Source organism: Neurospora tetrasperma, assembly GCF_000213175.1.
Source record: "Neurospora tetrasperma FGSC 2508 unplaced genomic scaffold NEUTE1scaffold_81, whole genome shotgun sequence".
Taxonomy (NCBI): Eukaryota; Fungi; Ascomycota; class Sordariomycetes; order Sordariales; family Sordariaceae; genus Neurospora; species Neurospora tetrasperma.
This window is the reverse complement of record NW_009799179.1, coordinates 6,826,035-6,852,560: the sequence shown is the minus strand read 5'-3', so window position 1 is coordinate 6,852,560 and position 26,526 is coordinate 6,826,035. Positions and strand designations below refer to the sequence as shown.

The 26,526-nt window shown below is 51.9% G+C and overlaps 6 protein-coding genes across 6 annotated transcripts; 3 read left to right on the top strand and 3 right to left on the bottom strand.

Moving 5' to 3' along the window:
• Positions 1-1,399: 1,399 nt before the first annotated feature.
• Positions 1,400-3,170, top strand: NEUTE1DRAFT_91963 (uncharacterized protein; the record flags this gene model as incomplete). The annotated part of the gene is made up of 2 exons (XM_009858361.1): positions 1,400-2,617; positions 2,702-3,170. The coding sequence occupies 2 exons, from the start codon at positions 1,452-1,454 to the stop codon at positions 3,168-3,170; spliced, it is 1,635 nt and encodes a 544-aa protein (XP_009856663.1).
• Positions 3,171-4,231: 1,061 nt separating this feature from the next.
• On the top strand, positions 4,232-4,411 carry NEUTE1DRAFT_105986 (uncharacterized protein; the record flags this gene model as incomplete). Its single annotated transcript, XM_009858360.1, has 1 exon — positions 4,232-4,411. The coding sequence occupies one exon, from the start codon at positions 4,232-4,234 to the stop codon at positions 4,409-4,411; it is 180 nt and encodes a 59-aa protein (XP_009856662.1).
• Positions 4,412-4,948: 537 nt separating this feature from the next.
• Positions 4,949-7,457, bottom strand: NEUTE1DRAFT_126435 (uncharacterized protein; the record flags this gene model as incomplete). Its single annotated transcript, XM_009858359.1, has 4 exons — positions 4,949-5,089; positions 5,157-5,337; positions 5,492-6,619; positions 6,778-7,457. 4 exons carry the CDS (start codon positions 7,455-7,457, stop codon positions 4,949-4,951), a joined length of 2,130 nt encoding a protein of 709 aa, XP_009856661.1.
• A 7,908-nt stretch (positions 7,458-15,365) lies between these two features.
• NEUTE1DRAFT_119041 (uncharacterized protein) lies at positions 15,366-17,326 on the top strand (the record flags this gene model as incomplete). Its single annotated transcript, XM_009858358.1, has 2 exons — positions 15,366-16,411; positions 16,512-17,326. The coding sequence occupies 2 exons, from the start codon at positions 15,772-15,774 to the stop codon at positions 16,604-16,606; spliced, it is 735 nt and encodes a 244-aa protein (XP_009856660.1).
• An 872-nt stretch (positions 17,327-18,198) lies between these two features.
• On the bottom strand, positions 18,199-20,282 carry NEUTE1DRAFT_119039 (cytochrome P450 51; the record flags this gene model as incomplete). The annotated part of the gene is made up of 3 exons (XM_009858357.1): positions 18,199-19,625; positions 19,688-19,885; positions 19,958-20,282. 3 exons carry the CDS (start codon positions 20,201-20,203, stop codon positions 18,474-18,476), a joined length of 1,596 nt encoding a protein of 531 aa, XP_009856659.1.
• A 1,711-nt stretch (positions 20,283-21,993) lies between these two features.
• Positions 21,994-23,829, bottom strand: NEUTE1DRAFT_91950 (uncharacterized protein; the record flags this gene model as incomplete). Its single annotated transcript, XM_009858356.1, has 2 exons — positions 21,994-23,121; positions 23,155-23,829. 2 exons carry the CDS (start codon positions 23,827-23,829, stop codon positions 21,994-21,996), a joined length of 1,803 nt encoding a protein of 600 aa, XP_009856658.1.
• Between the last annotated feature and the right edge of the window lie 2,697 nt (positions 23,830-26,526).

The window sequence follows — 26,526 nt, the reverse complement described above, 5'->3', positions numbered from 1 at the left end:
GACTTCATAAGTTGGTTTGCCGGCCGGGACGTGAAATTTGCATCTCAGTTGCACCCCCGGGCCTGTTCTCGGGAAACCGTGACAGGTAGGTACCCACTCGTGCCGCTGCAGCCTGGAATTTGCCCTGGGGGGCCCGCAGCGGGGTTAGCGACCCATTAGATGCTTTTAGTGTCGAAGATTTGCTCTGCTTTTTCATAGAGTTGGCTCCAATCACAGCTTGCAATTCGGTTGGTTTGGGTTCAATACCTCGTGGGAGAGTTTGGGCAATGGTCTACTGCTTGCCCGTCGAATCAAGTTTGAACGAACACAGTAAGCTGTTGCAATCTTAGCAGCATGTTGCTAGTCTGATAGGGCTGAATGAAGCTTCCAGATCTGGACAGTCCCAATATTGTTGGAGAGTCCACAAAGTCCCGTTCAGTGTGTAACCCCACAGACCAGGCATCATCTCCAATGCGGCCTATCAACAATACACTACCGTGCCTGTGCCGAGCGACAACATTGCCCGATCAAGATCTCGCCCGGACTCTACATCGGATCTCTCAATCGACCGGCACTCCACACTGGACACGGGCCGCTGTGGTTCCAGATGGCTATGTACCAGTGCCGTAGTGTAGTAAATACAAACCATGCATCCAAAGTACGGGGCTCAGTTAGATAATCACGAACTAGATCGAGGGTTTACAGCATAGTACGCACAAGCAAATGAGTGATCTGGTACCAGAGATCGCATTCAGCCAACTTTCTTCGGCATGCCTTTGGAATTAGTCCTGAATCAGAAGGGAAACTCCCGTCCCGTCGGCAAGTGGGTAGCTGCCCCTGGGTACCTAGGTAGGTATGAATCCGGCAGAGCTGGATAACCTATGGGAAACTGCATGGCACTGAACTGCCCGAACCAATGCCCGTCAAATGGCACCCCGCCCGCCCACAGTGACCATTTTTATGCAAGGGGCCGCAGTACCTTAGTTTCAGTGTGGAGGGCTGAGAGGTCTTCCATGGCCGCCCAATTGCGGTATGGTTGAGCCCCGTCTCCAACGGGCAAACGGGCATCACAGTAACAACCCCCGAACCACCTCCTCACTGCCCTGCTTGGCTGTCTCTTGTCAACCAACCCAACATCAACTTCCCGTCTACCGTCACAACCAAAGTCCCTTCGCTCCCGGTACCTGATCGCCAACTACGCCCCGATCTCGCTCGCCTTATCGACGAATTGAGCTTGTGCCGCAGAGCATTGGCCAAACGCTACCGACACGCTACCGACACGGACATAGGGGACACCGAACACACGACATCGCGGTTTCGTCTCCTCATCCGCCGAGAACTCGCTCAATTGTTGCGCCGCGACATGCGCATATAAATCCACGATGGCTGACCAGGCCAGAACAGCAGGAGCAGGAGCAGGACGGGATAGGCCGCCTCCGCCCATACCGCAGCCGCCACTGAACACCGCTAATATGCTGCCTTCCCGCAAGATCGCACCCACCAACACTACTCCCACCGAGGGCAGGGGGCCCGCCTTTGATGACGAGGAGCTTCATGCTCGAGCCCCTCCCGTCCCCCGCTCCCAGGCACACACTCCCGGCCAGCTATCGACCCGGACCCAAATCCAAGACCGTCAGCGCAGACCCTCAGAGGTATCCAAGGCCTCAGAACTGTCTATTCGCCAGCGCTCGCTTTCAACGGCTGTAAATGTAGTGGCGAACGCAGCTTCGTCCTTGACTGTCTCCCAGCCCATCTATCCACACGCCGCCCCTCCCCACAAAGCAGCTACGCCGACGCCCTCTTCGACGGGCTACAGGCAGCCGAGCACTACCCAACCCGACAATCGAGATAGCACACATTCTTCCACGATAACCATAGGCACTGCGGCTACAAGAGAACGCAAGGACTCGTCTGCCGGCAGCGGTAGGGAGGCCTCATCCAGGCGTCCGGCCGGCATGCGGTCCACATCCGCCATCGCGAGTGGCCGTCCTGGTACCTCCTCGGCTGTTGCTCGTGCAAGCGGCACGCGCGGCGCTCGACCCGGTGCCCAAATGATACACCACGCTCCGTTCCCGCCACTGGTAGATCCCCGAACCGCCACCGACGTGCCCCCGGCGCCATCATCCGGCATGTACTGGAGCAAGGCGCCTATCTCAGGGGCATCACATACGGCGCTGCGTGCGCATACCACAACGCTCATTGGGTCCAACGTCTACGTCTTCGGCGGGTGCGACTCACGGACGTGCTTTAACTCGCTGTATGTGCTGGACGCCGACGCCTTCTACTGGTCAGCTCCCCAGGTGGTGGGCGACATCCCAGTGCCGCTGCGCGCCATGACGTGCACCGCCGTGGGCAAGAAGCTGATTGTCTTTGGCGGTGGCGACGGACCGAGTTACTACAACGACGTCTACGTGCTGGACACGGTCAACTTCCGGTGGTCTAAGCCCCTCATTCTCGGGAAGGACTTCCCCTCAAAACGGCGGGCACACACAGCCTGTCTCTACAAGAACGGCATCTACGTATTCGGCGGAGGCGACGGTGTCCGCGCGCTCAACGACATATGGCGGCTTGACGTGAGCGACATCAACAAAATGTCATGGAAACTAATATCAGAGGGGTCACCGGGGCCAGACGATCAGTCATCTTCGTCATCGGGAGGAAACGGGGCCGGAAGCGGCGGTGGGAAGGGCTCGGAGGCACGAGTATCAGGAACGACCACTAGCGGCGGCGATATCCGCCCTAAGGCACGCGGCTATCACACCGCCAACATGGTGGGCTCCAAGCTGATCATCTACGGTGGCTCCGACGGCGGTGAATGCTTCAATGACGTATGGGTCTACGACGTCGACACGCATGTGTGGAAGGCCGTCCAGATCCCCATTACGTATCGTCGGCTGTCGCACACGGCGACCATTGTCGGCTCGTATCTCTTCGTTATTGGCGGCCACGACGGAAACGAGTACTCCAACGAGGTCCTCCTCCTAAATCTTGTGACCATGTCGTGGGACAAGAGGCGGGTCTACGGCCTACCACCCAGCGGCAGGGGATATCACGGCGCGGTACTCTATGATAGTCGCCTGCTGGTCATTGGCGGGTTTGATGGTGCCGAGGTCTTTGGTGACGTCTGGCTTCTCGAGCTGGCTGTCCATGCTTATTATTCGCAGATCAGCCATTTCACGATTGAGGTTTAGACTTGGTGCTTGGCATTAAAGGGGTATTGGAAGGGTGTGGCTTCGTTTGTTAGCGCATTGCAGTTTTACAGTCCATAAGCAAAAGCATTTGAAGGTTAACCAGGTGCTTACAGTACATCCTTCTTCTGCTTCTAACGGGATTCTCTTATGTCAAATTCGGATGCGATTTTAACCTGTGTCAGAAACGGAGACAAGGAAGTTTATAGACTGGCCATCAGCATGGCCATACGCCATTGATGAAGGCTATTTGATTTCTCATTCCTTTGAGACACCAACTTCAAGCGTACCAATGTTGTTTCTCTACTTTTCTCGAACACAGACAACAGTCAAAGCGATATCCATTTTGCAACTAGCAGGCGGACTGTTAAGTGTAAAGCAACACATTCAATTTTCCATAAGTACACTACACATTAGACACAGGCAAGCTGTCGCATTCAATAGGAAATTCCCGATAAAACAGCCGTTATGATGTTCCGTGAAAAGAATGGCTTGTCCCACACTGTTTGGCTCAGTCAACTTTGTCTATCGATATCTAACCATCTACTACTGTAGAACACTGCCACGTCCGCTCTGCCGCTGAAGACGGATTAAGTCTAGTGGTTACCCGAAGAAACGACAACCCTTCTTTTTCTAGAAGCGTGGAACACGACCGACACCGATAATGATGTGAGATAGACCGAATAGGTAGCAGAAGTAAAAAAAAAAAAAAAAAAAAATTAAATTAAAAAAAAAAAAAAAAAAAAAAGACTAGCGTACTCCCACCTAGTCTAGACTTCTCAATTGAGAATTTAAGACCGAGCATTTAGAGATGATTCTACTTGGTAGCGTTACGCTCCATCGACATATGGCTCTTCCCCAACCAAGGTAAAGCAAGCAAGCAAGCAAGCAAGCAACCTTCCTGGACGCAAGGGGTTTATCTATCCCATCCCGCTCGCATCCTTAGTTTAGCACCTAAAATAGGTCTTTCCCGGTAATGGTATCTCTAATGAATAAATCAAAGCGGATAACGGGTAAGACGCTAACGCTACCTGAGAACCAGTGTATGAAATCCTACCTCTATAATGGTCTTTCTCTCTCGTTCCTTCACCCGTCTTCTCTTCGTCTCTCCTGGGTATAAGGGGGTATATGCCGGCAAAACCCCCTTCTTCTTTGTGAGATTCTTCGCCTTCTTCAACTTGCTACATTTTCCCTCCAGATCCGAGACCAAGAATACAGACATTCGCTGCCATATTCCCCTCTAGCTTTTAAAACTTTTCTCATTTTCCCAGACATCCATTTTTTTCCCCACACGTACTTCCCTTCACCAAAGCCATACAAAGCCTATAGAAAACCACTTGACTCTTTTTTTCTGTACACTCCTCTCTTCTCATGTACCGTGACAAATATTGGAAACAAACAAGAAAAAAAGAAAAAGAAAAAAGAACGCCACGCAAAATGCTGCTACTGAAAGGTGTAGTGTAAACCCGAGATGGAACTTTTCTGACCCTCCAAAACACAACAGTGAAGTCAAACATGAAAACCGGAGATGAGAGGCGTTTTCGTTAACCGATGCGTGACTTGTATGGCGGCCGCAACAGTAGACGGCAGTTGATCGGGAATCGGACACAGGGCTCCGCCATCAGACCTTTCCAAGACTTGGATCGGATGCCGTGTGGCCCCACAACGTCAAGCCGAGGACTCTGGGTATATTAAGCTTCACGTGAACTGCGACCCGGGACAACGCAAGGTCGTTTGTCGATCTTGGCCATGTCCAACTGCTTATCAAATGCGCTTTCGTCCTACAACATGACGTCTTCGTTGATGTTGGGCAGGTTTTGCTGGAAAGCGATGAGCGCAGCTGGGTTGGACATCATGGTCGAGATCAAATTCTGGTGCTGGGCTCTCATTTCAGGGTCGCACATGGGGGAATGTTGCTTGTGCTATCATTGAAACTGTGTAAGCATCACTGTGTATGTGACAATGACCTAAAGGTAGATATCGACTTACGTATTTGAGACCATTCAAGTTCTTGTAGCGCTTTCCGCAAACGTCGCATTTGAAGGGCTTCTCCTTCTCCATACCCAGGGTACCAGGGTAAGGCGTGCTCGTTTCCGGATTGACGATCGAGAAGGTGCCGTCGCCGTTCTCATGCAATTGCTGGGTCGAATGTCCGTGGGTCTTGTGGTACCTGGTTCGATTGTTAGTGGGACTTGGGGAAGGAATGCAGTTGGGGAAAGCGAAAGTATGGGGTTGATTGGCGTTGGTGGCCGACCAAAGAAAATTTCTGCAAAGGGCAAACAAATCGCACTTCAAAGGAGAAACACGTCGGGGTGAAAACTTACTTCAGACCATTCTGGTTCTTGTATGCCTTCTCGCATCCAATGACGGGACAGCGGAAAGGCTTGTGTTCTTCTGTCGGCGGCATCATGAGCGCAGTCATCTGCTGCAGAAGCAGAGCAGGGTCTGTACCAGGAGCAAGCTGATTCAGATCGAGATTCATCGACGCCAGATGCTGCTGCAACTGCTGCTGCATCTGCATTTGGGCATCGAACGCTCGTTGCTGGCTCGTCATCTGGGTCGTACCACCAGGGCTATACAGCCTCTTTGCAGGATCATCAATCGTGCCTAGAGCTCCGAAAGCCAAGTTTCCCGCCAGTCCTCCAAGCTGACCGCCGTTTAGATTCACACCGCCGATGTTCATCTTCATAGGCATTCCGGACATGTCATCACCATTGTCATCTTCCTGACCAAACTGTCCCCGCTGAGGTAGGCCTCCTTGTGTTGTCAGGGTTGGCGTGTTGACTGACGAAACGGTCGGGTTGTTCTGGAAACCAAAGCTGACAGCAGCAGGAGTTGGGGGTTGAGAAGTGCGCAAAGCCTGGTGCGGAAGCCCAGAGCTGTTGAGGTGTAGTTGAGGACGCTGCTGCTGCCCAAACAATTGCCGAGTTTGCTGGATTGTCCGCTGATTATCGTCCATCTCCATAGGTCCCACGGTCTCGTCAAGCTCCATCTCTCCGACAGTATCCATATCATCGTTCATATGTGACATGGAGGACATTTTCGACACAGCTGGAGCTACTTGTTGCTGCCGCATCATCTGTCCGATACCGCCAAGGCCCATTCCTGCGCCAGCAACACTCAAATGACGCTGACCTTGATATCCATTCATTGCCTGGGCTCCTGGCTGAGCTCTATTCGCTACAGGATTTGGAGTAGCACGACTGGCGGTCCCGCGTGCGTTCCCTTGGTTGGTGCCAAAGGTATTGAGATTCTGGTTGGAGGTGTTGGGTGCTGCGGTGGCATGGTGATTCTCCTCGTAATGTTGAAGGAGATCATGGAGAGTCGGCCAAGTCCTGTCGCAGCAGGTGAAATCGCGCATGAAGTTGGCCTCGAGTTTGGGGATATACGACGAAGAATGGAACGAGGGAGACTGGTGCGTTAAATACGGTGAAGTGCCTGTCATCATCATACTAACAACATCAAAACAGGTCAGCTTCGGTGTTAACAACCGACGGACAGTCCTCGGCGGCGATCCAGCTCCAGGATGCCCTAAGAACTCTGCTCCCGGACTCACGCCAAGGACACAAACAAGCACCTCCGAGTGCAGGGAACGGCGGCAACAACTTACTCTTCGCGAATAAAACTTCCAACAGAAATGCCACCCCAACTCATACCGTTACCCATGAGACTCCCCGCCATAAGACTGCCTGCTCTAAGACTGCCAGCCATACTTTCGCGACGGATGCGGTTGACGTGGTCGCGATTAGGGTTTGCCATGGAGATGGGTTTCGCGCCTGTGCCTAGGAAGGATTCCTGTCGACTGCGGCTCAAGGCCGAGTCGAAATGTTGACCGGCGGTCATGTCGACGTCAGGGTCGAAACCAAGGTCGGCGAGGCAAGGGCCTTGGTCCCAGTTGATATCGAGATCGTCGAGATCGTGGGTTGGGAAAGTGATGGGATTGCGGTCAGCCGGTGAGATGGATGCAGTGGACCGACGATGGGAGACCGCAATGTCAATGGGTTTCGAGGCAGTGGGTGGCGAAAGATCGGATCGAGGAAAGACGGAGTCGCGGGGGGTCAGCGGTTGGGGTGTCGGGGACGGCGACGGCGAGGATGGGTGAAGAAGGGAAGAGGGTGAATCGGATGTTGAGTCGGAAGGCGATGGGTTCCTGAACGCTGCGGAAACAGAGGAAGGCGATGCGCGATAACTATTATTTCCACCGGCCCCAACGGAGGGCCCCGCAGGCTCGGGACTGTTACTGGGGCTGGAGGTGGTTTTGGAACTAAACCACTTCAGGGAGCGCTTCATGGCTGGAGGCACTAGCAGCGACCGAATGTGGATAACAGTGCTGGGCCTCGGATGTCGAGGGGGGTGGTGGGCGGTAGGGATGGCGTCGTACAGTGAGTGTACTGGGTGCGCTAGACTAGGCCGCAACCTGGTTACGGCGTAATAGCAGGGGTGCGTGAAGCCGTGCCTTGTACCGTGTGATTATTATTAATGAAAGAAGGATGGCAAAGTGATGCTGCCAATCAATGAAGGAAAAGTCGGCACTCGCATGCGAGGGGAGTTGTCCCGAGAAACAAACGAAAACCAGAAGAGAGAACCGGGTTGAAGTGGTGGTGGGAAAAGGTATTAGAAAAGCCGGAAGATGGTCGAGCGAATGGTGATTCTTCACCCATGGACGGTGAAGGGATCTTGGGGCTCTTTTTCCAACGTTGAACCTGACTCTTGACCAGGACGGACCTCGAAGGTGCAGTGGTGTGGTGGGATCTGACAAGCGAGGTCGCCCCGCCCGTTGCAGCGGTCGCCGTTCCGCTTGGAAGGCTAACACGGTAACACAACTGACTTTTCCAGGGGTGCGGTGCCCTGTGGGTAGGTAGCCTGGGGGGCGGAGGATGTGCGTGATGCTACACTACCTCTACACAACCTCTACCAAGTGGCTCGTCGAGGATGCGCCAAAGTTTCCAACTCCCTCTTTGCTGGTTTGTTGTGACCGTGTCGTACGTCTAGATCAATGGCGTTGACCAGTTGAGACCAAATCAGGCCGACTTGCGTCGCGGCGTTCCTGTACTCCTACACCACCGAGTTGGGAAATCGACGCTGAGCGGAATGTGGTGGGGGATTCGCAGTCCGAAATAGTTCGAATGATATGACCGTCGCGCTCGGGGATGGAAACCAAGCCCCCAGTTTTTTCTTTTTTTCTTTTTACTGTTTACTTGAATGGTTAGTATACCGGTAGGCAGAGGACGTTTGGGTTTTGCGCGAGGGTAGAGCGTATTTCGTTGAGTCCGTATTGGGTATCGATTTCAAGAAATGGGAGGTACTGGGGCGACGGAACAATGACTCTGATGCGCATCACAAGTCGGCCGCCGCACTCTTCACCTCAGCTTCCCCTCGGTCTAACACGATAGGACAACCTACAAAAGTAGCACGACACGGAAATCTTTGCTACAACGTATCAGCCGAGAGTCCAACTCCCGACACGAAAAAAGAAAGAAAAAGAATAAAACTAATAAAGTCAACAAGAATAGTTATACATCGGTAGGTACCGTAGTGGTTTTCGTCTGACGAGTGTCGTAGTAGTAGATGTGTCGAAAGCAGGCAGAGAGGAGGGGAGAGGGGTCGCACAGCTAAACAGCTTGTTGTTATAAGAGCACGTACCGTCGCTTTTATGTAAGCCCTATGTAGCGGATGCCGTGCTGGTGTTTTTGATATAAAGTCAATTGGTTTCCAGTAACCGGTTGTAAAGGTCGTCGTATATCGAGGTTAAGATACGCACAGATATCCTGCAAGGTATGGGGAAGAAGCAGCCATCAAATAAGTGCGTTCCAGTCCGATAACCTGAGTCCTTCACGACACCTTCCAACCACAAACAACAAGCGGGTAGCAGGAAGGGGAAGGTATCTGATCGCTCCTGCCCCGAAACCACCTCTCCTTCTCCCCGAACCTAACACGGCATATGATGTGCCTCACATTTGCCTGTCTCCTTAGGTTGTCCACCTCATGACGGCAGGACGGGTGCGCGCAAGGCAAGCAAACGAGATGCGGTACCTGCTCTGGTTGCCACCATGTCTGTGGCTTACAACATCAAGACGTAAGGTTACCTACTTCTTCCGGTACATAGTCTCGACGGTCTCTTCGGTACAAGCAAGTATACGTATACGAATCGAGGATCCAATTGTCCTCGAAGCCCGCTTTTCTCGATGTCTGGGGGTGCCGGCCATTACGCTCCATAGTAGCGCACCGAATCAGCGTGCTTTCACATGGATAGTAGGAATTCCAGATTGAGACACAGCAACCTGTGGATCGGGGTCCACAGTAGGACCTTAAAACCGCTGCACAGTCTGCTGCACCAGATGCCTCTACTGTATACTACATACTTCAGTTCCATTGCCGACGTATGTACACTAGTGTTCAACAATGGCGCTTCAGAGAGTTGGTCAGTATTCCATAACCTAATGTTGAGCGCCCGTCTGTCTGCTTTTCCTTTTTCCATCGTAGCTACCTATCTAACCATCTCAACCCGATTCCGTACTAATCATCCCAGCGCCGAGCAAGCCTCTCTGCAAACCGGAAGCAAATGGTGGCGGACAATCAAAAAGTGGCCCGGCTATGCACAAGTGCTGCCATAACGTCCAGCATTCACCATATGTACGTGCTAAAACGTGCGCAGTCCCAATTGTCGAGATCCGTCCGAATCTAACGCCTCTTTCTATCCCGCGAGTCAGTTGTCAATCGGTACCCATTTTTGACGAGGATAGTGAGCCTCGAAGACAGCTCCAATTATTCACCAAGGAAGGTAACAAGGACAAGACGAGACCAGGCTTCGTATTGACGGCTTGAGGCTCTTCACACATTAAAGGTTATATATCTCTACCTAGCTATCGAGGCTACGAGACCATCCCCAGGCGCCCGCGGCTGCTGCCATCAGTACTTCTAGCATAGCTGACGACTTGCCCGACTTCCAGACACGCCAGCTACCGCGTACCTGTGTCAGCCCAGGGCTGGAATACCCTTTCCTGTCTAGAGTTACGTGGAGGCACCCTTTGTTGATTCCCTTGAATGTCCCGTTTCAAACGGGGTGTATCGCTGCCAAATGTAATATGATGTGCAGACAACAGGTTCCCTTGAAACGCTTTTTCCATTGATACCTTTGCTTCACCAATGAACATCGTCGTCCGACCAAGCAATATCCCCCGGGCCGTCCCTCCAATGCAAAAACCTAGAGAACGGTATTGAACCTCGTGCTACTCCTGGAGACAAAATTCTAGAAACCGGCGACCGGTTAACAATGGATACCTCTCAACCCGAAGAACTACAAGCATGGCCTGCCATGATTTCCAATCTGTATAGCCGGCTTATGGAGCGGTAAATATGGTCGATAACCTTTTGGTTAAGTCTGCGGCTCATTTCTTACACTTGCCATATTAGATTTCCTGCGTAGTTCGGTCTACGAACGGCCTAGGCCATCCGGTCCCGACTCGCCTACCTTACTTGACACATTGTCTCAGTTCCCGAAGCACAGAAGAAACACACGCTCGTCTGTCTCTACAACTGAACCAGACAGCACGGTGGAGTTCATGATGCTCTAGACCATGGGCGAGTTATTCGCCCCATTTGTGTTAATGTGGGCTTTCCAACAATTCCGCTATGCCTCGCCCTCCGGGTCCTTGTCAGTGGGTCCCAGCGTAACATTCATCCGGTGTGTTGCTTGGCTGTTCTAGGGCCAGTTCTGTAAGAGGGTATCATCAAGTGGAATGTGTATGCGAATGGCATTCCCGTTCTGAGCAGACTGGAAGGGGTTTATGGATTGCCGAGGAAACCAGTATCATCGGTCAAACGCTCCGGTCAACTCTCCCAAGAGATCTTGATGTTGAAGGGGATGATGATTTCCTGGTGAACTGGTGCCTTGCACCCTCCTTGTCACTTTGGACTAGGCTCAGAATGTGCAGAGGAGGTACGATCCATCACCACCTCCATAAAGTGATCTCATGTCGCAGATGGATAAGCAATGGTTAGCAGGCCTGGCTGGGTGAACAGAGCAGGACGATACGTCAAGTCGCCGACCACTTCCGATGAAGTATAGGATCTCATCAACAGTTTAGGGTTAAACAAGTAACCCGGCCCGAGCGAGATCTCCAGGAGGTAGATCGGGTTAGGTTCTGCCCAAGGTTTAGTATCGCCATTCGGCCTACTATGTAGTGTACAGCATCCTTCTCTACGCAGTAGATATCGTCATTTCTTATTCCTCTCTCTACTGCCAATCTACTGTGTACGGCCTCAGAAACGTTGATCATGTCACTTCCCTTGTCAGGATGTTCACTTACCCAGCAGCCATGGTCCAACCAGAAAACGCAGACAATGCCGATATGCACGACACTGACCCCACGCTGCAGTTCTCAACCAACTACATCTCACTAAAAGTTAGCAATCAAGTTCGTCACTCATTCTGGCAGAAGACATATCACAATTGCACAGGTCATACATTCATGGTATCGACATTTGCTTATCAGTACGTTTTGTCTTAGCCCTCATTCACTGCTCCTTCACCCCACTCATACTGCAATGGCACCATGAGAACTATCCAGAGCCTCTCCAGTAAGAGTCCGGTAGATCTGAACAGTTAGTTGCCTTCTCGGAAAGGTTGGCAGACCCCCTAAACCGAAGACAACTCAGACAAGACGGACCACGCCCAAAGCAGGCATGACATAGCTTGTTAGATCTTTCTAGGGCATCTCCTTTCCCAGTCCAGTCGCAAGGCCTTTGTGGGAGAAGCCGGCTCGTCACGGTCAACGAAGGTCTTCAGTCGGTTTGTGATCCGAGGACACAAGAGCTGGAAAACGGACCGCAAAAGAATGTGAACCCACTGGCCTGAAGTGAGAGGCTGCCCCATCCAGAATGCCCGAGTATGGAAACCTCAAGACTCACACTGTGTACGGTGATCGCTTCGAGCGGCCGAGAAGCAGACACTGTTTGAGATGCATGGCGACATCGAACGGTGCTTTCTGCCTGCCGAGACATGACATTGCAACATCGACACATGGTTCTCGTGTCTTTCATCAGGCGCAACCACTTAACATAAACTTTTTGTTTTTCTCTAATCAAGATAACGAATTCGACAGCGAAGCAAAGCAAGTGCCAATTCCCTCTCCAGAATCAACCCACCTAAGATTGTTGTAAGTTCAAGGGTCTAATCGTCCGTTGGATACCAATATCGTGGACGTGGTGGGGACCTTCCAATCATCCCATGGATGGCGTTGTTTGTTGCATGAGATCATTCCCGGTACGATAGGCGAGAGGCTCGAGGGGTACAGTATGTATGAGACTACGAGGTGTACCTATGTACATATGGCAATTGTCATGGCCTGAGCGTCAACCTCTCCTGTGCCCCTCTTCGACATCTTCTAGAACACTTCGAGGTTCCATCCATCTGAAATCCAGACTGGAAGATGGAGACGTGTGCCCAGGTGGGTGTTCACCCCTCTTTTCAACTCACTCGCATCTGGAACAAGCCCACTCGACAAGCTCCCGAAACTCGACCCAGGCCGCTACGTCGCATCTCTCTGTTCCCAATATGTGACCATCTTCTTCTGCGGGTCCATCGGTTACGGTTCGCGCTCCCTGATGGTGTCGTCCCACACATCTGACGCCCCAAATTCAGAACACCCACGACGGGAACGGTACGCTCTCACGGCGGGAATACATACTCAACATTTCGGCGCCGTGATGATGCACGTACTTGGCGTAACACCGTGAGCACACCACCAACGATTGATCACCTTTATAAGTACTTGTGATATCTATTTCCTGTTGAGAATTCCAACGTCTTGACACAGGACGAGAGGAAGCACAAAATGGACTCCAGGCACACCCTTTGCAGACAAACACGTGCATGAACTTCAACCTGACTTTGGCTCGTGTCGCTACAGGCATTTTGCATGTGCAGACTTTGCTGCCAATCCTATAACATGGCACACATGGTACCTACGCCTCCAACGTTTTCTTCACAAGGATGGAGGGCGCACGCACACGACTCATTGAAACTGCATTCGTCCTCCAGGCTCTACGCTACAATATAGTAGACTCAAGCATGCTGCAGAAACCCTTCACAAGCACCTTGTCCTCTCGCAATGAGCCAGCAGCTACAGCAGTACAAGCGGCTTTCATCGAACTGGCCACCGCTGCTACAATGTAAACACTGTTCCCAGTTCGCTGCGCCTTCGAACACAGTTGGGGGTTTACTCCACTGCTTCTCGTCTGTTCTGGTCGTGGTCAAGACACCTACGGTCATCGAGGATAGGGGAAGGGGTTCGAAGCCTGATGGCGAGTGACCATGCGAGTAGGATATGGGAGAGGGGAAGGAGCCAAAGACAAACAAAGGGAGGTGAGTGGTGACCGCGGTAAGGGAGGAAAATATCCAGACTTCTTCCTCGCGGTTGTTACATTGTCGCCTTTATATTTCAGACGACATCGGGACAGAGCCTTGAGCCCTATCTTGAGCCTACATTCTGAGGGTTGTCGTGTTGAGTTTACTAGCTGTTTTCTGGCGGCTTTTGCAACACTGCAGTTCTTGTGCTGATAAGATAAGTGTTCAGTGACCATGTGGATAATACTGTCTCTGGTCTTCTTAATTATTTCTACAAGTGGAAAAGCAGGAGACTCTCAAAGGAAGGCAGTAGCAACGATATATCCAAGTGCATGATGCAAAAACTTGTCAACCTTGACCGTTCCTGCAGTAGATATTGATCGAGTATATGTGCAGGAGCACGTACCTTACTTGTTGTATACATATCGCCATCCGAACTTTGGAATGGTTTATGGGTCTTGAACAGCATCATAACACGGCAACGAACCGTGAAAGCATGGCTTCAAACACACACACACACACACACATACAACCCACGCAACCTTGGCCGAATGAGTCTCCAGGTAGAATAAATAACTCACTCGACGAAGAATAGGAAGCGAGCAGTTGTATATATTTCCAGCACATCGTCAACGCGAAATGTCAACCTGTACGAATGTGCCCTGGCCGACTGCCGGTCATGGCCGATACCCGAAGTTAAAAGGGCCCCGGTCGCCGGCAGAACGGTTTACAATACCGCCAGTACATTGCGCGCGCATTGTGTACCACACGGCGTTGTTTACGAAACTTGGCGACGAGGATCCGCTCCGACTGGACGGAGGAGCCGACAATCAGTCAAATCGCCGAAGACATCTTGCGGGCCGAGAATACTTGTTCGCCGTCCGAAATTTGCGAGGTGGGTTATAGCGTGTCGGGCCAGTCATCCAGCTCCCGTGTCAGGATCATCCCGTTCAGCAAAACGGCGACATTTGTAACTACAAGACAACGGGAATGTGCGTATAAAAAAAAGGGTTTGCGTAGGACCATGTCTAGGGAGTTTCTTCTGGCTTATCTGGTTTGTATGACGGTAACGAAGATGCGGCATATGTGGTTCTATCAACGAAATGGACAAAAGGAGAAACGGATGACAATAACGAAGTTCGGCATTGGTAAAGTGTTCGTGATGGTGGCACTCGGCTTTATCCCGGGGACTGTGTGTCTGTAATGGGTGGGGATACTACATGTATACACATCACCCCTTGTTTGATTGTTAGCTCGGTACTGTTAACCCCCATAGAAAAGGACGTAGAGCAAGAACCACGCTAACAATTAAACCAGGGTTGATGTATACATCTGGCAGCGGCCTGTCAAAGTCTTTATGTACACTACAAACTGCCATTGATCTTCAGCGCTTGGCACTCGCAACGAAGTTTTCAGGGTCCTCTTTGGCTGATGGTGCAGACTGTGCGGCGGTACCCGGCTGCCCGTTGTCACATTGTGCGTCGTCCTCTTCGGAAGTCGGGGGTTTCCCATTGTTGCGTAGGGCAGCGGCGGCTAGTGTACGCAGCGGCTTTTTTCGTACCACGTATCGTTCGGTATTTCCATTACATCATTAGTCTGCTCCGTTCGCTGCGCGCTCCCTCTCGCAAGCGCCGGGTCGCCCTCATCCGCTATGGCGTGAGGTTGAGAGCAATCGGTAGCGAAATCTTCCGAGAGGGAAAAAATCGGAAGATGGAGGTAAACACTGAAAGGGGCATCTGCGCGCGAAAAAAAAAAAGCCCAAGTCACCTAAAGGCAGCATCTATAATCAATGGTCTTTATCAGGCGCGGTATATAAGCGTCATCAGTATTTTCAGTGTTGCTCATCAATTGCGGCTTTTCAGTTTGTCTACCAACTTTCTTCGATTCCCGTTGTCAGCTTGTTGGTCGTGCGTCATTCGCTCCCAAGTCAAAGCGGCCCCACATTATCTTACACCTGCCGCACGTATCCGCTTCCGTGCACGCCTAATCGACATCATCCCATCCGAATCTCCCTGCGAGTTTTGTTCCTACCTTAGCTTATTCACGCCACCGTCCCCAATCTTTTGTCTCAAAACTCAGTTTCAGACGAACAACCACGACGTCGCTCCTCTAACAGCAACGACACACTTGCCTCCCCACACAAATTTATAACCCCCCAATACTTCCATCTTCCTCATCCCCAACGACGACGAAGACGAGAACACCACCACCACCACCACCACCACCACCAAAGGTAACCCGACACCAACAGCAACCATGAAGGTCATCAGCAAGGAAGAGGAGGCGGCCCACTACCGCGAGGTAGTCAAGGGCGGTTTGATCGGTGGTACCGGCGGTCTCATCCTCGGTCTCGGCGGTGTCATGTTGGGCATGAAGCGCTATCAGTTTGTCCGCCAGCTCTCGCTCCCCTTCCGCGCCTTCCTTGTTACCTCGGCGGGTACCTTCGGCGCCATCATCCTGGCCGAGCAATACAGCGTCACCTTCCAGCGCGCCAAGGACCCTATGCTGAACTATATTGAGGCCGGCAAGAAGAAGCACGAGCAGGAGCGCCTGGCCAACGTGACTTCGGCCCAACGCTTCATGGAATGGGGCCGCGAGAACCGCTACAGCATTGTTTTTGCTTCCTGGATCGCCGCCATGGGCGCCGCCATGGCCATTGTCAACCGTAACAAGTATCTCAGCGCCAGTCAGAAGCTCGTCCAGGCCCGTGTTTACGCCCAGGGCCTGACGCTCGCCGTCCTCATCGCCACGGCCGCCTTCGAGACTGCCGACGCCAAGAGCGGCAAGGGCAGGTGGGAGACCGTCATGGTCGTTGATCCCAACGATCCTAACCATGAGCACTTGATCGAGAAGAAGGTCAAGAAGGAGGACTATGAGGGTCAAAACCTCTGGCAGGGTATGTCTCTTTCTTGCTTTTTTTTTTTTCTTTTCTTTTTTACTGGCCCCGTGTGCTTGTTTCAAGCTTGTATAGATCCGTTAACTAACTTGTGTTTCAGATATGGTCGCTGCCGAAGAGAAGAGACTCGCCCACAAGAAGGCCCTGGAGAAGCAGCAGCAGGAGGAGGCTAACAAGGCTTCCGCCTCCGCTTAAGCGCGCTGCGTCAACAGTCAGTTTGTCATGACAAAGAGAGCGCTAGGTCCCTCTCTATATCTCATGCCAGATCTAACTTGTCCACCTTCTTTTTCTTTATACCGACCATATCGCACATGGTATGGTGGGGGAGCGAAGGTGAAGACAACATCAAAATTGGATACCCAGAAATCAAGCGAAGGAGAGAAAAATAGAAAGCCGTGTGGGTGTTGGCAAACGTCGTTTGTTATCACCACGGCTATTGGAACTCACCGGCGCGCACCACCTGGCCACCTAACCTAACATACCTTACCTTTCTACTACTACACACATCAACATCTCTACTCTACCCATTCAAATCCTGCATTAGCACCGGTGTTTTGCTTTTTGACGGAAATACAAAAAAGAGGGAACTTCGGGACTTTCTTTGAAGCAACATTGGGCGGCTTGTATTGTTTGATTTCTGTTTCGATGATGATATGAAATCAGAACATTCACAGACAACAATTGTTGCACAGCATGGCGTTTTTAGCTAAACTGAGTTATCTATTATACGGGTGTCTTCTCTTCGTCGTCGTTGTCGTCGTCATCGTCTTGAAAGCAGAATGGGTAGAGGGCATGCATATCTTTGGTCGTATAGTATCGTCGTCTTTGCTGGACAATCTGCAACGATACGGATATAGATTGGCCTTTCAAGAAATTATCTCTATATGCTTTCCAATTTGGTGATTTCCAGGCAAACTAGACTTCCCCAAGGTTCGTGTTCATCATGACTCCTCACTTCACTCCCATCCCCCTCCTCCCAGAGGACGCGGAGGAAGTTCGTCAACAAAACCTCAGTCAAAACGATGTCCAAAAAATTAGGTGACATAAAACCACTCAATAGATCCTTGTCCTTCACAAAGCCTGAGCAGTATTGGTCTCCACGTCTCAGTGCAGTGATCTTCCAGCCATACCTCTACCATCCTCCGAGCATCTCTAACTACCATCACCTCCTCGCCGGCCTCATGAGCTGAGTGCTATGGGCATCAGCATCAGTAATCCTTGGAACCGTCCTGACGGCGTCCAATCATCCTCTATTTTATACTTCCATGCCTCCTCGATCCGGCCTTCTATTTTCCACCAGTTTGCTGGGATCGAGTAAACAGGCAAATTCCTCACTAAGCTCTCCTCTCAGCAATCCTCCTTCAATTCCCTAGAAATCATGGCCGTCAATTTGCTCAGGGGTTATAACTACCTCAACATCCTTATTTTTGGGGAGGGGGGGATTGGAAGTGCCTTGATCTTAAAAGCTGCCTTTCTTTCACAGCCCATGGACAACCCGCGGCGAGTGAATGAACTACGTACCCATAGCCATTTGGTCAGCCAAAGTTGTGTCATAATCAAGAACAGCATAACGAGTCACCGAAAAGGAAATGCATATTGCTGCTTCATTTCCTTCAACTGTTCACTCATTTCGATACAGGACACGTTTGGTGGTTGTCGGGCTCGACTCGGATTGTTTGACTCACCAACGCGAACTGGTGATGTTGTCCTTTCAGACTTTCGCAGATCTTCTTCTGACAACCACAACCACAAAACCAACACGTGCACAAGATAGTTTGAGAATGGATGTGCTGTTCTTCACAGTGAGGCCACCGTGTTCGTTCGTTGGTATTAGGTATTAGTTATAATGCAACTTCCCTTTCTTTCCCCTGAGTCTTCCTCGGGACACTCCTCCCATAAGTCCCATCGAGCTCTATTCTATCCTACCTCCAAGAACACTCTTTTTCATGATTGATCAATCACGTCATTATATGCCGTAGACCCAGTTCCAAAATTATAACAACTAAAACCAAAGAACGCCCATCTAAGCATCCACACCCTTCCTCATCACCACATCAGTCTCTTACAACTGGCAACCCTCCCTCCTCTCCCAGTAAATCTTCGCCGGCTCAAGGGGCCTCGAGAAAAGCGAAGCGTAGTCGGTACCAATAACCTTATCGCTACCATCCACGTTCCTGAACTTGAAGTTACGAACAATAATAGCAAGGATAGTCTGCAGCTGCACATTGGCGAACTGCTCGCCAATGCAGCGGTGACGACCGGCGCCGAAGGGCAGATAAGGGGAGTTGGCGCCCTTGCTGACGAGACCGTAGCCGTAATCGATCTTCTCATCGTCCTCCTCGCTAGGGACGTTGCGGACAATTGTGGGGGCGAGGGGCGAGTCCTTCTCCCAGCGGTGGGGCTCCCAAAGGTCGGGCTGGGGGAAGTAGGACTCGTCCGTAGCGGAGACACCAGGGGCGGCGAGGAGGACGTGGTCGGTCGGAATAACGTACTTGGTACCGGGGACGGGCATGGGCGTCTTGACGGCGCGCATGATGGAATGGATAGGGGCGTGGAGGCGGAGGGTTTCCTTGACAATGGCGGCGTGCAGGGGCAGCTTGGCGAGGTCCTCGTAGGTGAGTGGGGGCAGGTCGGCGCCAAGGTTCTTGACTTGTTCGTTGTAGAGATCCTCCATGATGTCGGGGCGGGAGGCGAGGCGGAGCATGATCCACGAGCTGGTGGAGGACGAAGAATGCTGGCCGGCCATGAGGAGGGCGATCATCATGTGGGCAATCTCGTGGTCGGGAACGGGGACATCGCCCTTGTAGGTCGAGTTCATCAGGTGCCACATAATGTCCTGGGCGCCAGTCTCGCCCCGAGCGCGACGCTCCTTGATGGTGTCCATGTAGATCTTAGCGACGGTACGCTGGGCATAGTCGCGGCGGTTGTTCCAGGGAAGAGGGGCCCAGTGAAGCATGAAGTTGATGGGAGAGAAACCCATGTCGAGGTCGTGGTATAGGTCGGCAAGCGTCTCGTCGAACTTGTCGCGAATTTCCTTGCCCTGAAGAGCGTGCGAGGCGGTGAAGATGGTGATCTGCGCCATCTTGGGGGGAATATCGACGATGCCGGATTTGCCCTTGAAGTCGGGGGTTCTCTTGAGGTAGCTGGTAACCTCATCGGATATGATGGGGACATATTGGCGGAAAGCTTCGGTGGTGAGCGCAATTTTCATGAACTTGTGGGAACCGTATGTTAGCAGACTGTTTATCACCTCCATATTTTGTCACCTCTGCTAACCTTCTTCTGCTCCATAAGCTTGGAGTTGGGGCAATCGTAGACGACGTCCTTGCCGAAAACAGGGGTAGTAAGGACGGTGTAAATCTCTTCGGCGTTGACATCGCGAATCTTGCCGTTCAAGATGAAATCATTGCCCTTGGGGCCGACGTAGACAGTAGTCTTCTTTCCGAGAAGGATGAAGGTGAAGCAATCGCCGTACTGTTCGAGCGCCGAGATCGTTAGCAAGCCAAGTTCGCGCGTAGCCTTACAGGAGGCGGTTGGAGTATTTACCTTTTCCCTGTTCTCCTTAAAGAAACGCGGCGGGTCCATACCATACGTAATGGTGCTGCCGATGAGAGGAAACCAGTGGAAGACGAGAGGCGGCTCATTGGGCTTCTTGAAGAGGAACTGCTGGAGAACGTTGAGGAAGACGGCGACAAACAAAAAGGAGGCGATCGCGACACCGATTTGCGACACCGTCCCCAGCTGGGAAAACTGCTGGGACAGCGGTCCCGCAACGACTTGCAGGATGCCCATGGTTGGAGAAGGAGGTGGGGAGAAGGCGTGGAGGGAAAGAATCCAAAGTCGTGGACGCCGGCAGCAAACAAGCAAGAAAATGAATGTAGCCTGAGGAGGGGGGGTAAAAGGGGAGAAGATGGGCGACGCGACTTGATTTTATAAAGTCGGTCGATGGTTGGCGGTTATCGTAGCCTTTCCTCTCTGGCTACGACCTATCCTAGCGATAGGCTGATAGGGGAGGGGAGGTCTACCCACCTAGCTAGGGACCAAGGGCAGTGGTGGTAAAACTGGGGTGACAGCAGCACACTTTCACCAGCTTGGTGAAGCTCAGGGACCACCTCACCTTTCGGGAGCAGCTTTCCCTCCGGGCGAATAGGAGTTGGGCAGTCTGATGTCTCTCAGCCAATCATAAGAGCAACGCATTCGTATTCGGATTTTTGGTTGGACGGTACGTACCCTCTCCAGATCGTCCAAACTACCTATCCTTGCCTCACTGGCAACCTCAGCCCAAGATCATGCCATGGGGGAAATCGCATCTGACGGTTTCGACCATGGAAAGAGACGATTGGAGCTCTTCAGCCATGCTGTTTTGGTCTTGCAAAGGAAATTGGATGCAGACAGGGTAGTGTCATACTTGAATGGAAGTTCTAGCGTCTTCAGAACGCGGCGAGTACGAATGAATACATATGAATGCCTAATTGCAGATGCAGTGATGAACAGATATGATAATATGTATACTACTTGAATGGCCGCCATCTACATACTTCACCCCTTTCAAACATCTCACCAATTCCCAACTCGCAAGCAAAAGTATCTAACATTCCGTGCTTTGTTGAAAGAAACTTGGTCAAAAACTAAAAAAGGGGTCAAGCTGGAGTTCAATAGAGCCATCTCTTGGCATTCGAGGTTGTGCTTTGCCACAGCGGCTACTCCCGCTCTCGTCTCAATCCCGCCCAAGCAAGTCATCTTGCGTCGTCCCTCGCCTTTGCTGACCACCACTATCTGTCCAGCCTGGAAAAAAAGAAGAAGGATAAAAGGAAAAAAAAAAAAAAAAAAAAAAACCGGGGAATTCGCTATTGTTATAGTGAGGCAGTGCAATGGCGTCATCAAACGTTTACGCAAACGTATTCGGATTCATGGTTTGATGGATTGGGCTTATGATCGAAAATCTGTTGCTGCCGGTTCAGATATGTATGTATAGAGTAGGTATATCTATTTGTTGTTTGAATCAGGTGGCTTAGTATCTTCCACTACTATGAGGTAGGTTTTTTTCCAACTAAGCCCTTTGTCACTCTACACAAAACCAACCAAATGCATTGACTTGCTTGGTTCAGACATGCAAGAAAACAAAAAAAAATCAATGCTGATACTGACAGGAAGCCGGGACATGTTCTATCTAACATCGAAGGAAGAAAACCCATACGAAGGAATAGAGAAAAGCTTGAGTGAATGCGTGTTATGTGGTATCATGAGTGCCCTATCCCAAGAATCCCGGAATAATCAATGCTCCCCCCTTCCCCCTTTTTGTTACCCCGAAAATGAAAGTGTAACTCCTGGTTGAACGCCGTCCAAAATGCGAAAAGCTGCAAAGAATAAGTGCTATGACTGGCAAGTTTGTTGTTGTGATTGTGGTTGTGGTTGTTGTTGGTTGTGGTTGTTGAGGTTGATGCTTCAGAAGCTGTGGCGTTCCTTGCTTATGGCTCATCCATCACCCGTTCTTTCGTTCTTGGGGTCATTTCTTTCGAGAAAAGTCCCCTGATATCTGATGTGAGTCCATCCCTCGTTGGCCTCGCAATAACGGCACCGCATCACGAAGAAACCCCCCTCCACCCATACCCCCCATCAATATTAACCCAATTGCCCTTCTCCATCGCACTCTCCCAGCCCATCATGACCGCCAGCAACCTGCACCCCACAGCACTAACCGTGCAAATCACCACATCACTCGCGTCCGCCAGCACAGCCAGGTCCATCATGTACGCGCGGCCCACCAGGCTCCTAAGCCGGATCGCATCAGCCGATGGACTTTTCTTGTGAGCCTCCACATCTGCGTTCGAGCTGGACTGGCCCAAGTTCCAGAACATGGCCGAGAAAAAGCCGCCCTCCCAGCCGAACGCTTCATCGTGGAACTTGTGCATCACGTTCCTGTCGATTTCGGGCTGCTTCATCTCCTGCTTGGCGGCGAGCTTGATGCGCTCCTGCGCCAGTGTTGCGCCCTTGAGCTCGGTGGCTTGGTAGATCATGGGGTCATCAGAGGCAAGAATCATGAGGCTGTGGGACTTGGCGACGGCATCTTCGGCCCCGTGCGGGCCGGTGTGATTGAACTTGTCTTCCAAAATCTCGCGTGCGGTTTCGGCGTAGATGTTGACAGGCATGTAAGAAGAACGGTACTGGTACTCAAAGGGGTGGCGGTCGCCGCGGCGGACGTGGATACCGATGGCCAGACCGTTTTGCTTGCCTTTCGTCTTGGGCACGATCCGCCTGGCCATGAGATCGCGGACGCGGTTGTCGACGTAAACATTGTCGTCTTTGTTGAGACGGAAGAGCGCATCGTGGCCGAGGCGGGCGAGGTTGAACATCTTCTTTTGCGCGGACGGTTTTAGTCGCTCTAGCGGGTCGTCAGAGGAGCCTCCGACAAGCAGCTCACCGAAAAGGTCAATGGCTGTCCAGGTGGAAACGACTAGATGGCGAGCTTCAAGTGGGCAGGGAAGCATCTCGTGTCTGGGAGGCGGTCCGCAGTCCTCGCGAGGAGGTGCCTGGAAGATATCCATGTACTTCCCGTAGGCCCAGCGGCTGTCGTCGATGAAAAAGGCGCGGCCCTCATTTTGGGCCAACCCGTACGCCGTCCAGAGCATCATTAAAGTCTTTCCCAGACCAGCATCGTCTGACTCGAGAACAAAGGTCAAGCTTTTCTCGCACACAGGCTTCGGTATCGTCTCTTCTACGGTTTCCCCCACAAGAGTCTTCACCGTGTCTTGCGCTTTGTCCGCGGACGCGGGCGCAGGTAGGTACCCAGCCTGATGGGCCTCCTTGACGTCGATAAAGTGAGAGCCCGACGTATCGGAAAGAAACCCGAGATATGTCTGTGGTATGCTGCTCTTCTGTGATCTCAGTTGCTGCACCCGTTCCGCCGTTTCCCGACACTTTTCACACACGTTCGTAAACTCCTCGGCGGTAAGAGGAAACTCCGAGCCCTGGGGTATCGAAACTGTCCAGCTTGTCCGGCCCCGCGAATCGGTCAATAAGATGGGCGCTGGGTGATCTGGTAGGTCGGCTCGTGACACTAGCGAGTGGTCATACGGCCGAGAAAGGAAGGGGAGCACCGGGCTGTGTGTGTATAACCACTTGAGCGCGTAGAAAATCAAAACAAGTCCGCATATGTAAAGGATGTAACGGACAACCCTCCTGGGCCGGACGAATCCCGCGAATCCTTTGGACGGTTTGCGCAGCGGGGGCGAGAGCGACGGTAGACCTGGTGACGGAGGAGGAGAGAACATGAGGTGGTCGAAGTTGAAACGGGAAGATGTCGCAGAGACGGGTCCCTTGTCGTGGTGGTAAGAAGCTGCCCTCCGCAGGTTGATTCGGGGCGGAGAAATGATCATTTTGGCGTGTCTCGTCCTACTCAAGTCGAGAGTAGGTGGCATTTTTGGCATAAACCGTGTGAGAACCGATGGCTACACAAGCAGAGGGTCCGTTGGGAAGTAAATGTTGGTGGCTTGTTGCTGTGTCCAGAAGGAGTGTATATGGATCTAACCCTCAGAGTTGTTTTATTGGTCAGGTACCAAATTCCCGTGTACGTCGAGGCGAGACGACCGTAGCCGGATGGACGAAGAATACCAGGGCAATCTGGAAGCCGGCAACCGTTGTGTTGCTGTTTTCGGGAAGGGGAAAGGTGCGCCCAGATGTTTGGCTGTCCAGCGACAATAGAGTCGAGGGCGGCGAGCAAGATTAAGCTTCTCGGTAGAAAGTCGACATGCTTGATGACAACTGGGTAGCGAGGTAGCACATGTGCAAATCCCAATCTAGGGGTTAGCGAGCAATGTTGACTTTGACAGGCCCGCTTGATAATTAGTTGAGGGATGTTGCGTGTCTCCTTCGAGGAGCGGCGGCGGAAGAAGCAGTATGGGGGTCCACGGGATCCGGGTTCGAGGTTTAGAGAAAAAGGAGGGGAGGGGGGGTTTGAGGAAGTTGACAGTAGAATAGGATGAGCGGTGGAAGAAGCGAAACAGGGAGGATATGGATGCCAAAGGGAGATTTCCAGGCTTTCTCAAAGCGAAGATCAACCGTGTAAACAAATGCCAACCGTTCTGCCCCAGAACACCTTCCCTCGCGCAGACTCGCGGGATGACGGGTTGGGGCAGTGTGGTGATAAGGTGAGGAAGGGTGACCGCTTGGTGGATTCGGCCGTGGATATTCTGGAAAGCCGGGTAGAGCGGATTGGCCAGAGAGGACAGGACAGACGGCGATCGTCCCCAGACAGTCTGCAAGGGCCTTGGGCAGTCGACAGCGTCACAACCGAAGGATCACCATGGACCGGGATGAGAAGGGGGTTGCTTGGAGATGAGGGGCCCTTTTCGATGTGTAGATCTGCAGTAGGCGAAGCGTCGAAGTCGTTTGAAAGCCGTTGGAGACTTGGAAGGGCGGAAACCATCTGAGCAGATCTTTCCAGAAAAACGCGGCCCCTCCAAAGTCAAGCGAAACTCCAAGGGTTGAAGGGAATGGATGGGATCGAAGGCGGCGGCAGGTGGTGAGGATGACGTGAGGGGGGGTACAAAGAGGCACACCTTATCCGGGCTATGTTGAGCAAGGCGACGATAGATAATACCTATGAGTGGTGAGCTAGCTACTGCTACATGGGGGCTACTATATACCGAGCCATTGCCGTGTGTATGAGTTTCTGTTCCACGATGCACAAATGCGACGGACTGTGGATATGAGATGAGATGGGGCGGGGGAGGATTGGCCGGGCTCGAAAAGGAAACCGCTGTGACACCATCCGCCAGTGTTGAAACGCGCAAACGGGCGCTCGACAAGAGCGGAAGCTGGAAAGCAAAACCACCACCTAACCCATGATGTCGCCGCCGCCGCCGCAAACACAGACGCGGACGGGACTAGTGTACCGGGAGGCGAATGCCCCGACGTGGCTTTGGATCACATCAACTTGCGTTGGATGCGCATTCTGCCTTTGATGACTTGGAACAAGTGGTCGGCGACCAGAGCAAATGATAAGAGGTAATCATCAAACACATTTGCGCATGCAATGAGAGCCCATCTGATTTCTCTTTGCGGTGCACTATAGTGTACACTAGTTAAACATGGGGGGACATGTGATGGAGGAGGCTAAGAAAAGAGACCCGAGGGGCGGACATGCCCGACATGCAACGGGGGAAAATGATCACCAGGGGCACCGTCCGTTGTCCACTTGTCCACTTAGATCACCACTCACACCATGTCCGTTCCTTTGGTACTAGAGTATGTATACTAGTACATATGTAGTCTTTCTCAACCATAGCCGACCGACCGACTGCGACGGGGCCATATGTAATGACAAACGGCCAAATCCGAACAAAGACACCTTCCGCATTCGTTTCGTCGGACCGCACAAATCGTCGTCCAGTAAACGGCCCGTAGTGATCTGACGCAGACACAGCTTCGTTGGCGTTGCCATTCAAACAAGTTTCATCCAATCGACATTGGCATTTTACCCGCGGCACCATCACAAGCTTCACAAGTTTTGATACATACCTGCTTTCCTCATCTCACCCGGCTCCTCTTCCACCGCTGCGGATGCCCTTGGCCTCTTTCTTATACATACCGCGTTATTGCTGGGGTTGGTTAGGTGATTGTAACATTAAACAATGTCTGAGCGTGCCCATCCAACCGACATCGGAGATGCGAAAATGAGGAGGACTTTTGGAAAAGAGAATCCAAACAATTGTGGATTTCCCGGACGACGATCTCCATTTCTTGACCCCCCTGTCGAATCTGAAACGTGTGGAAAGACCAATCAGGGTTTGCGAAAAGAGGACACGGCACATGTCGAGCAGGCACAGCTACACACGACTCTCCGTCCTTTTTTTTTTTTTTTTTTTTTTTTTTTTCTCCCTGTGATGTGTAACCTCGCTGGGTCTTCGTTTTCGAGTCGTCGTCATCCATCCCGAATCTCTTCGAAGGATTTGTAGGATGAAATTGACTTTGATTTTGCGGATGCGCGGGTACGGCTAGTCCTCAATCTCGACTCCGAATCTCATTTGCATCTGACATGAGCAACGTAGGAATGATACCACCAGAAACGGACATCGGTAGACCACTTGCCGGCTTCTTGGTACTCATCACCATCT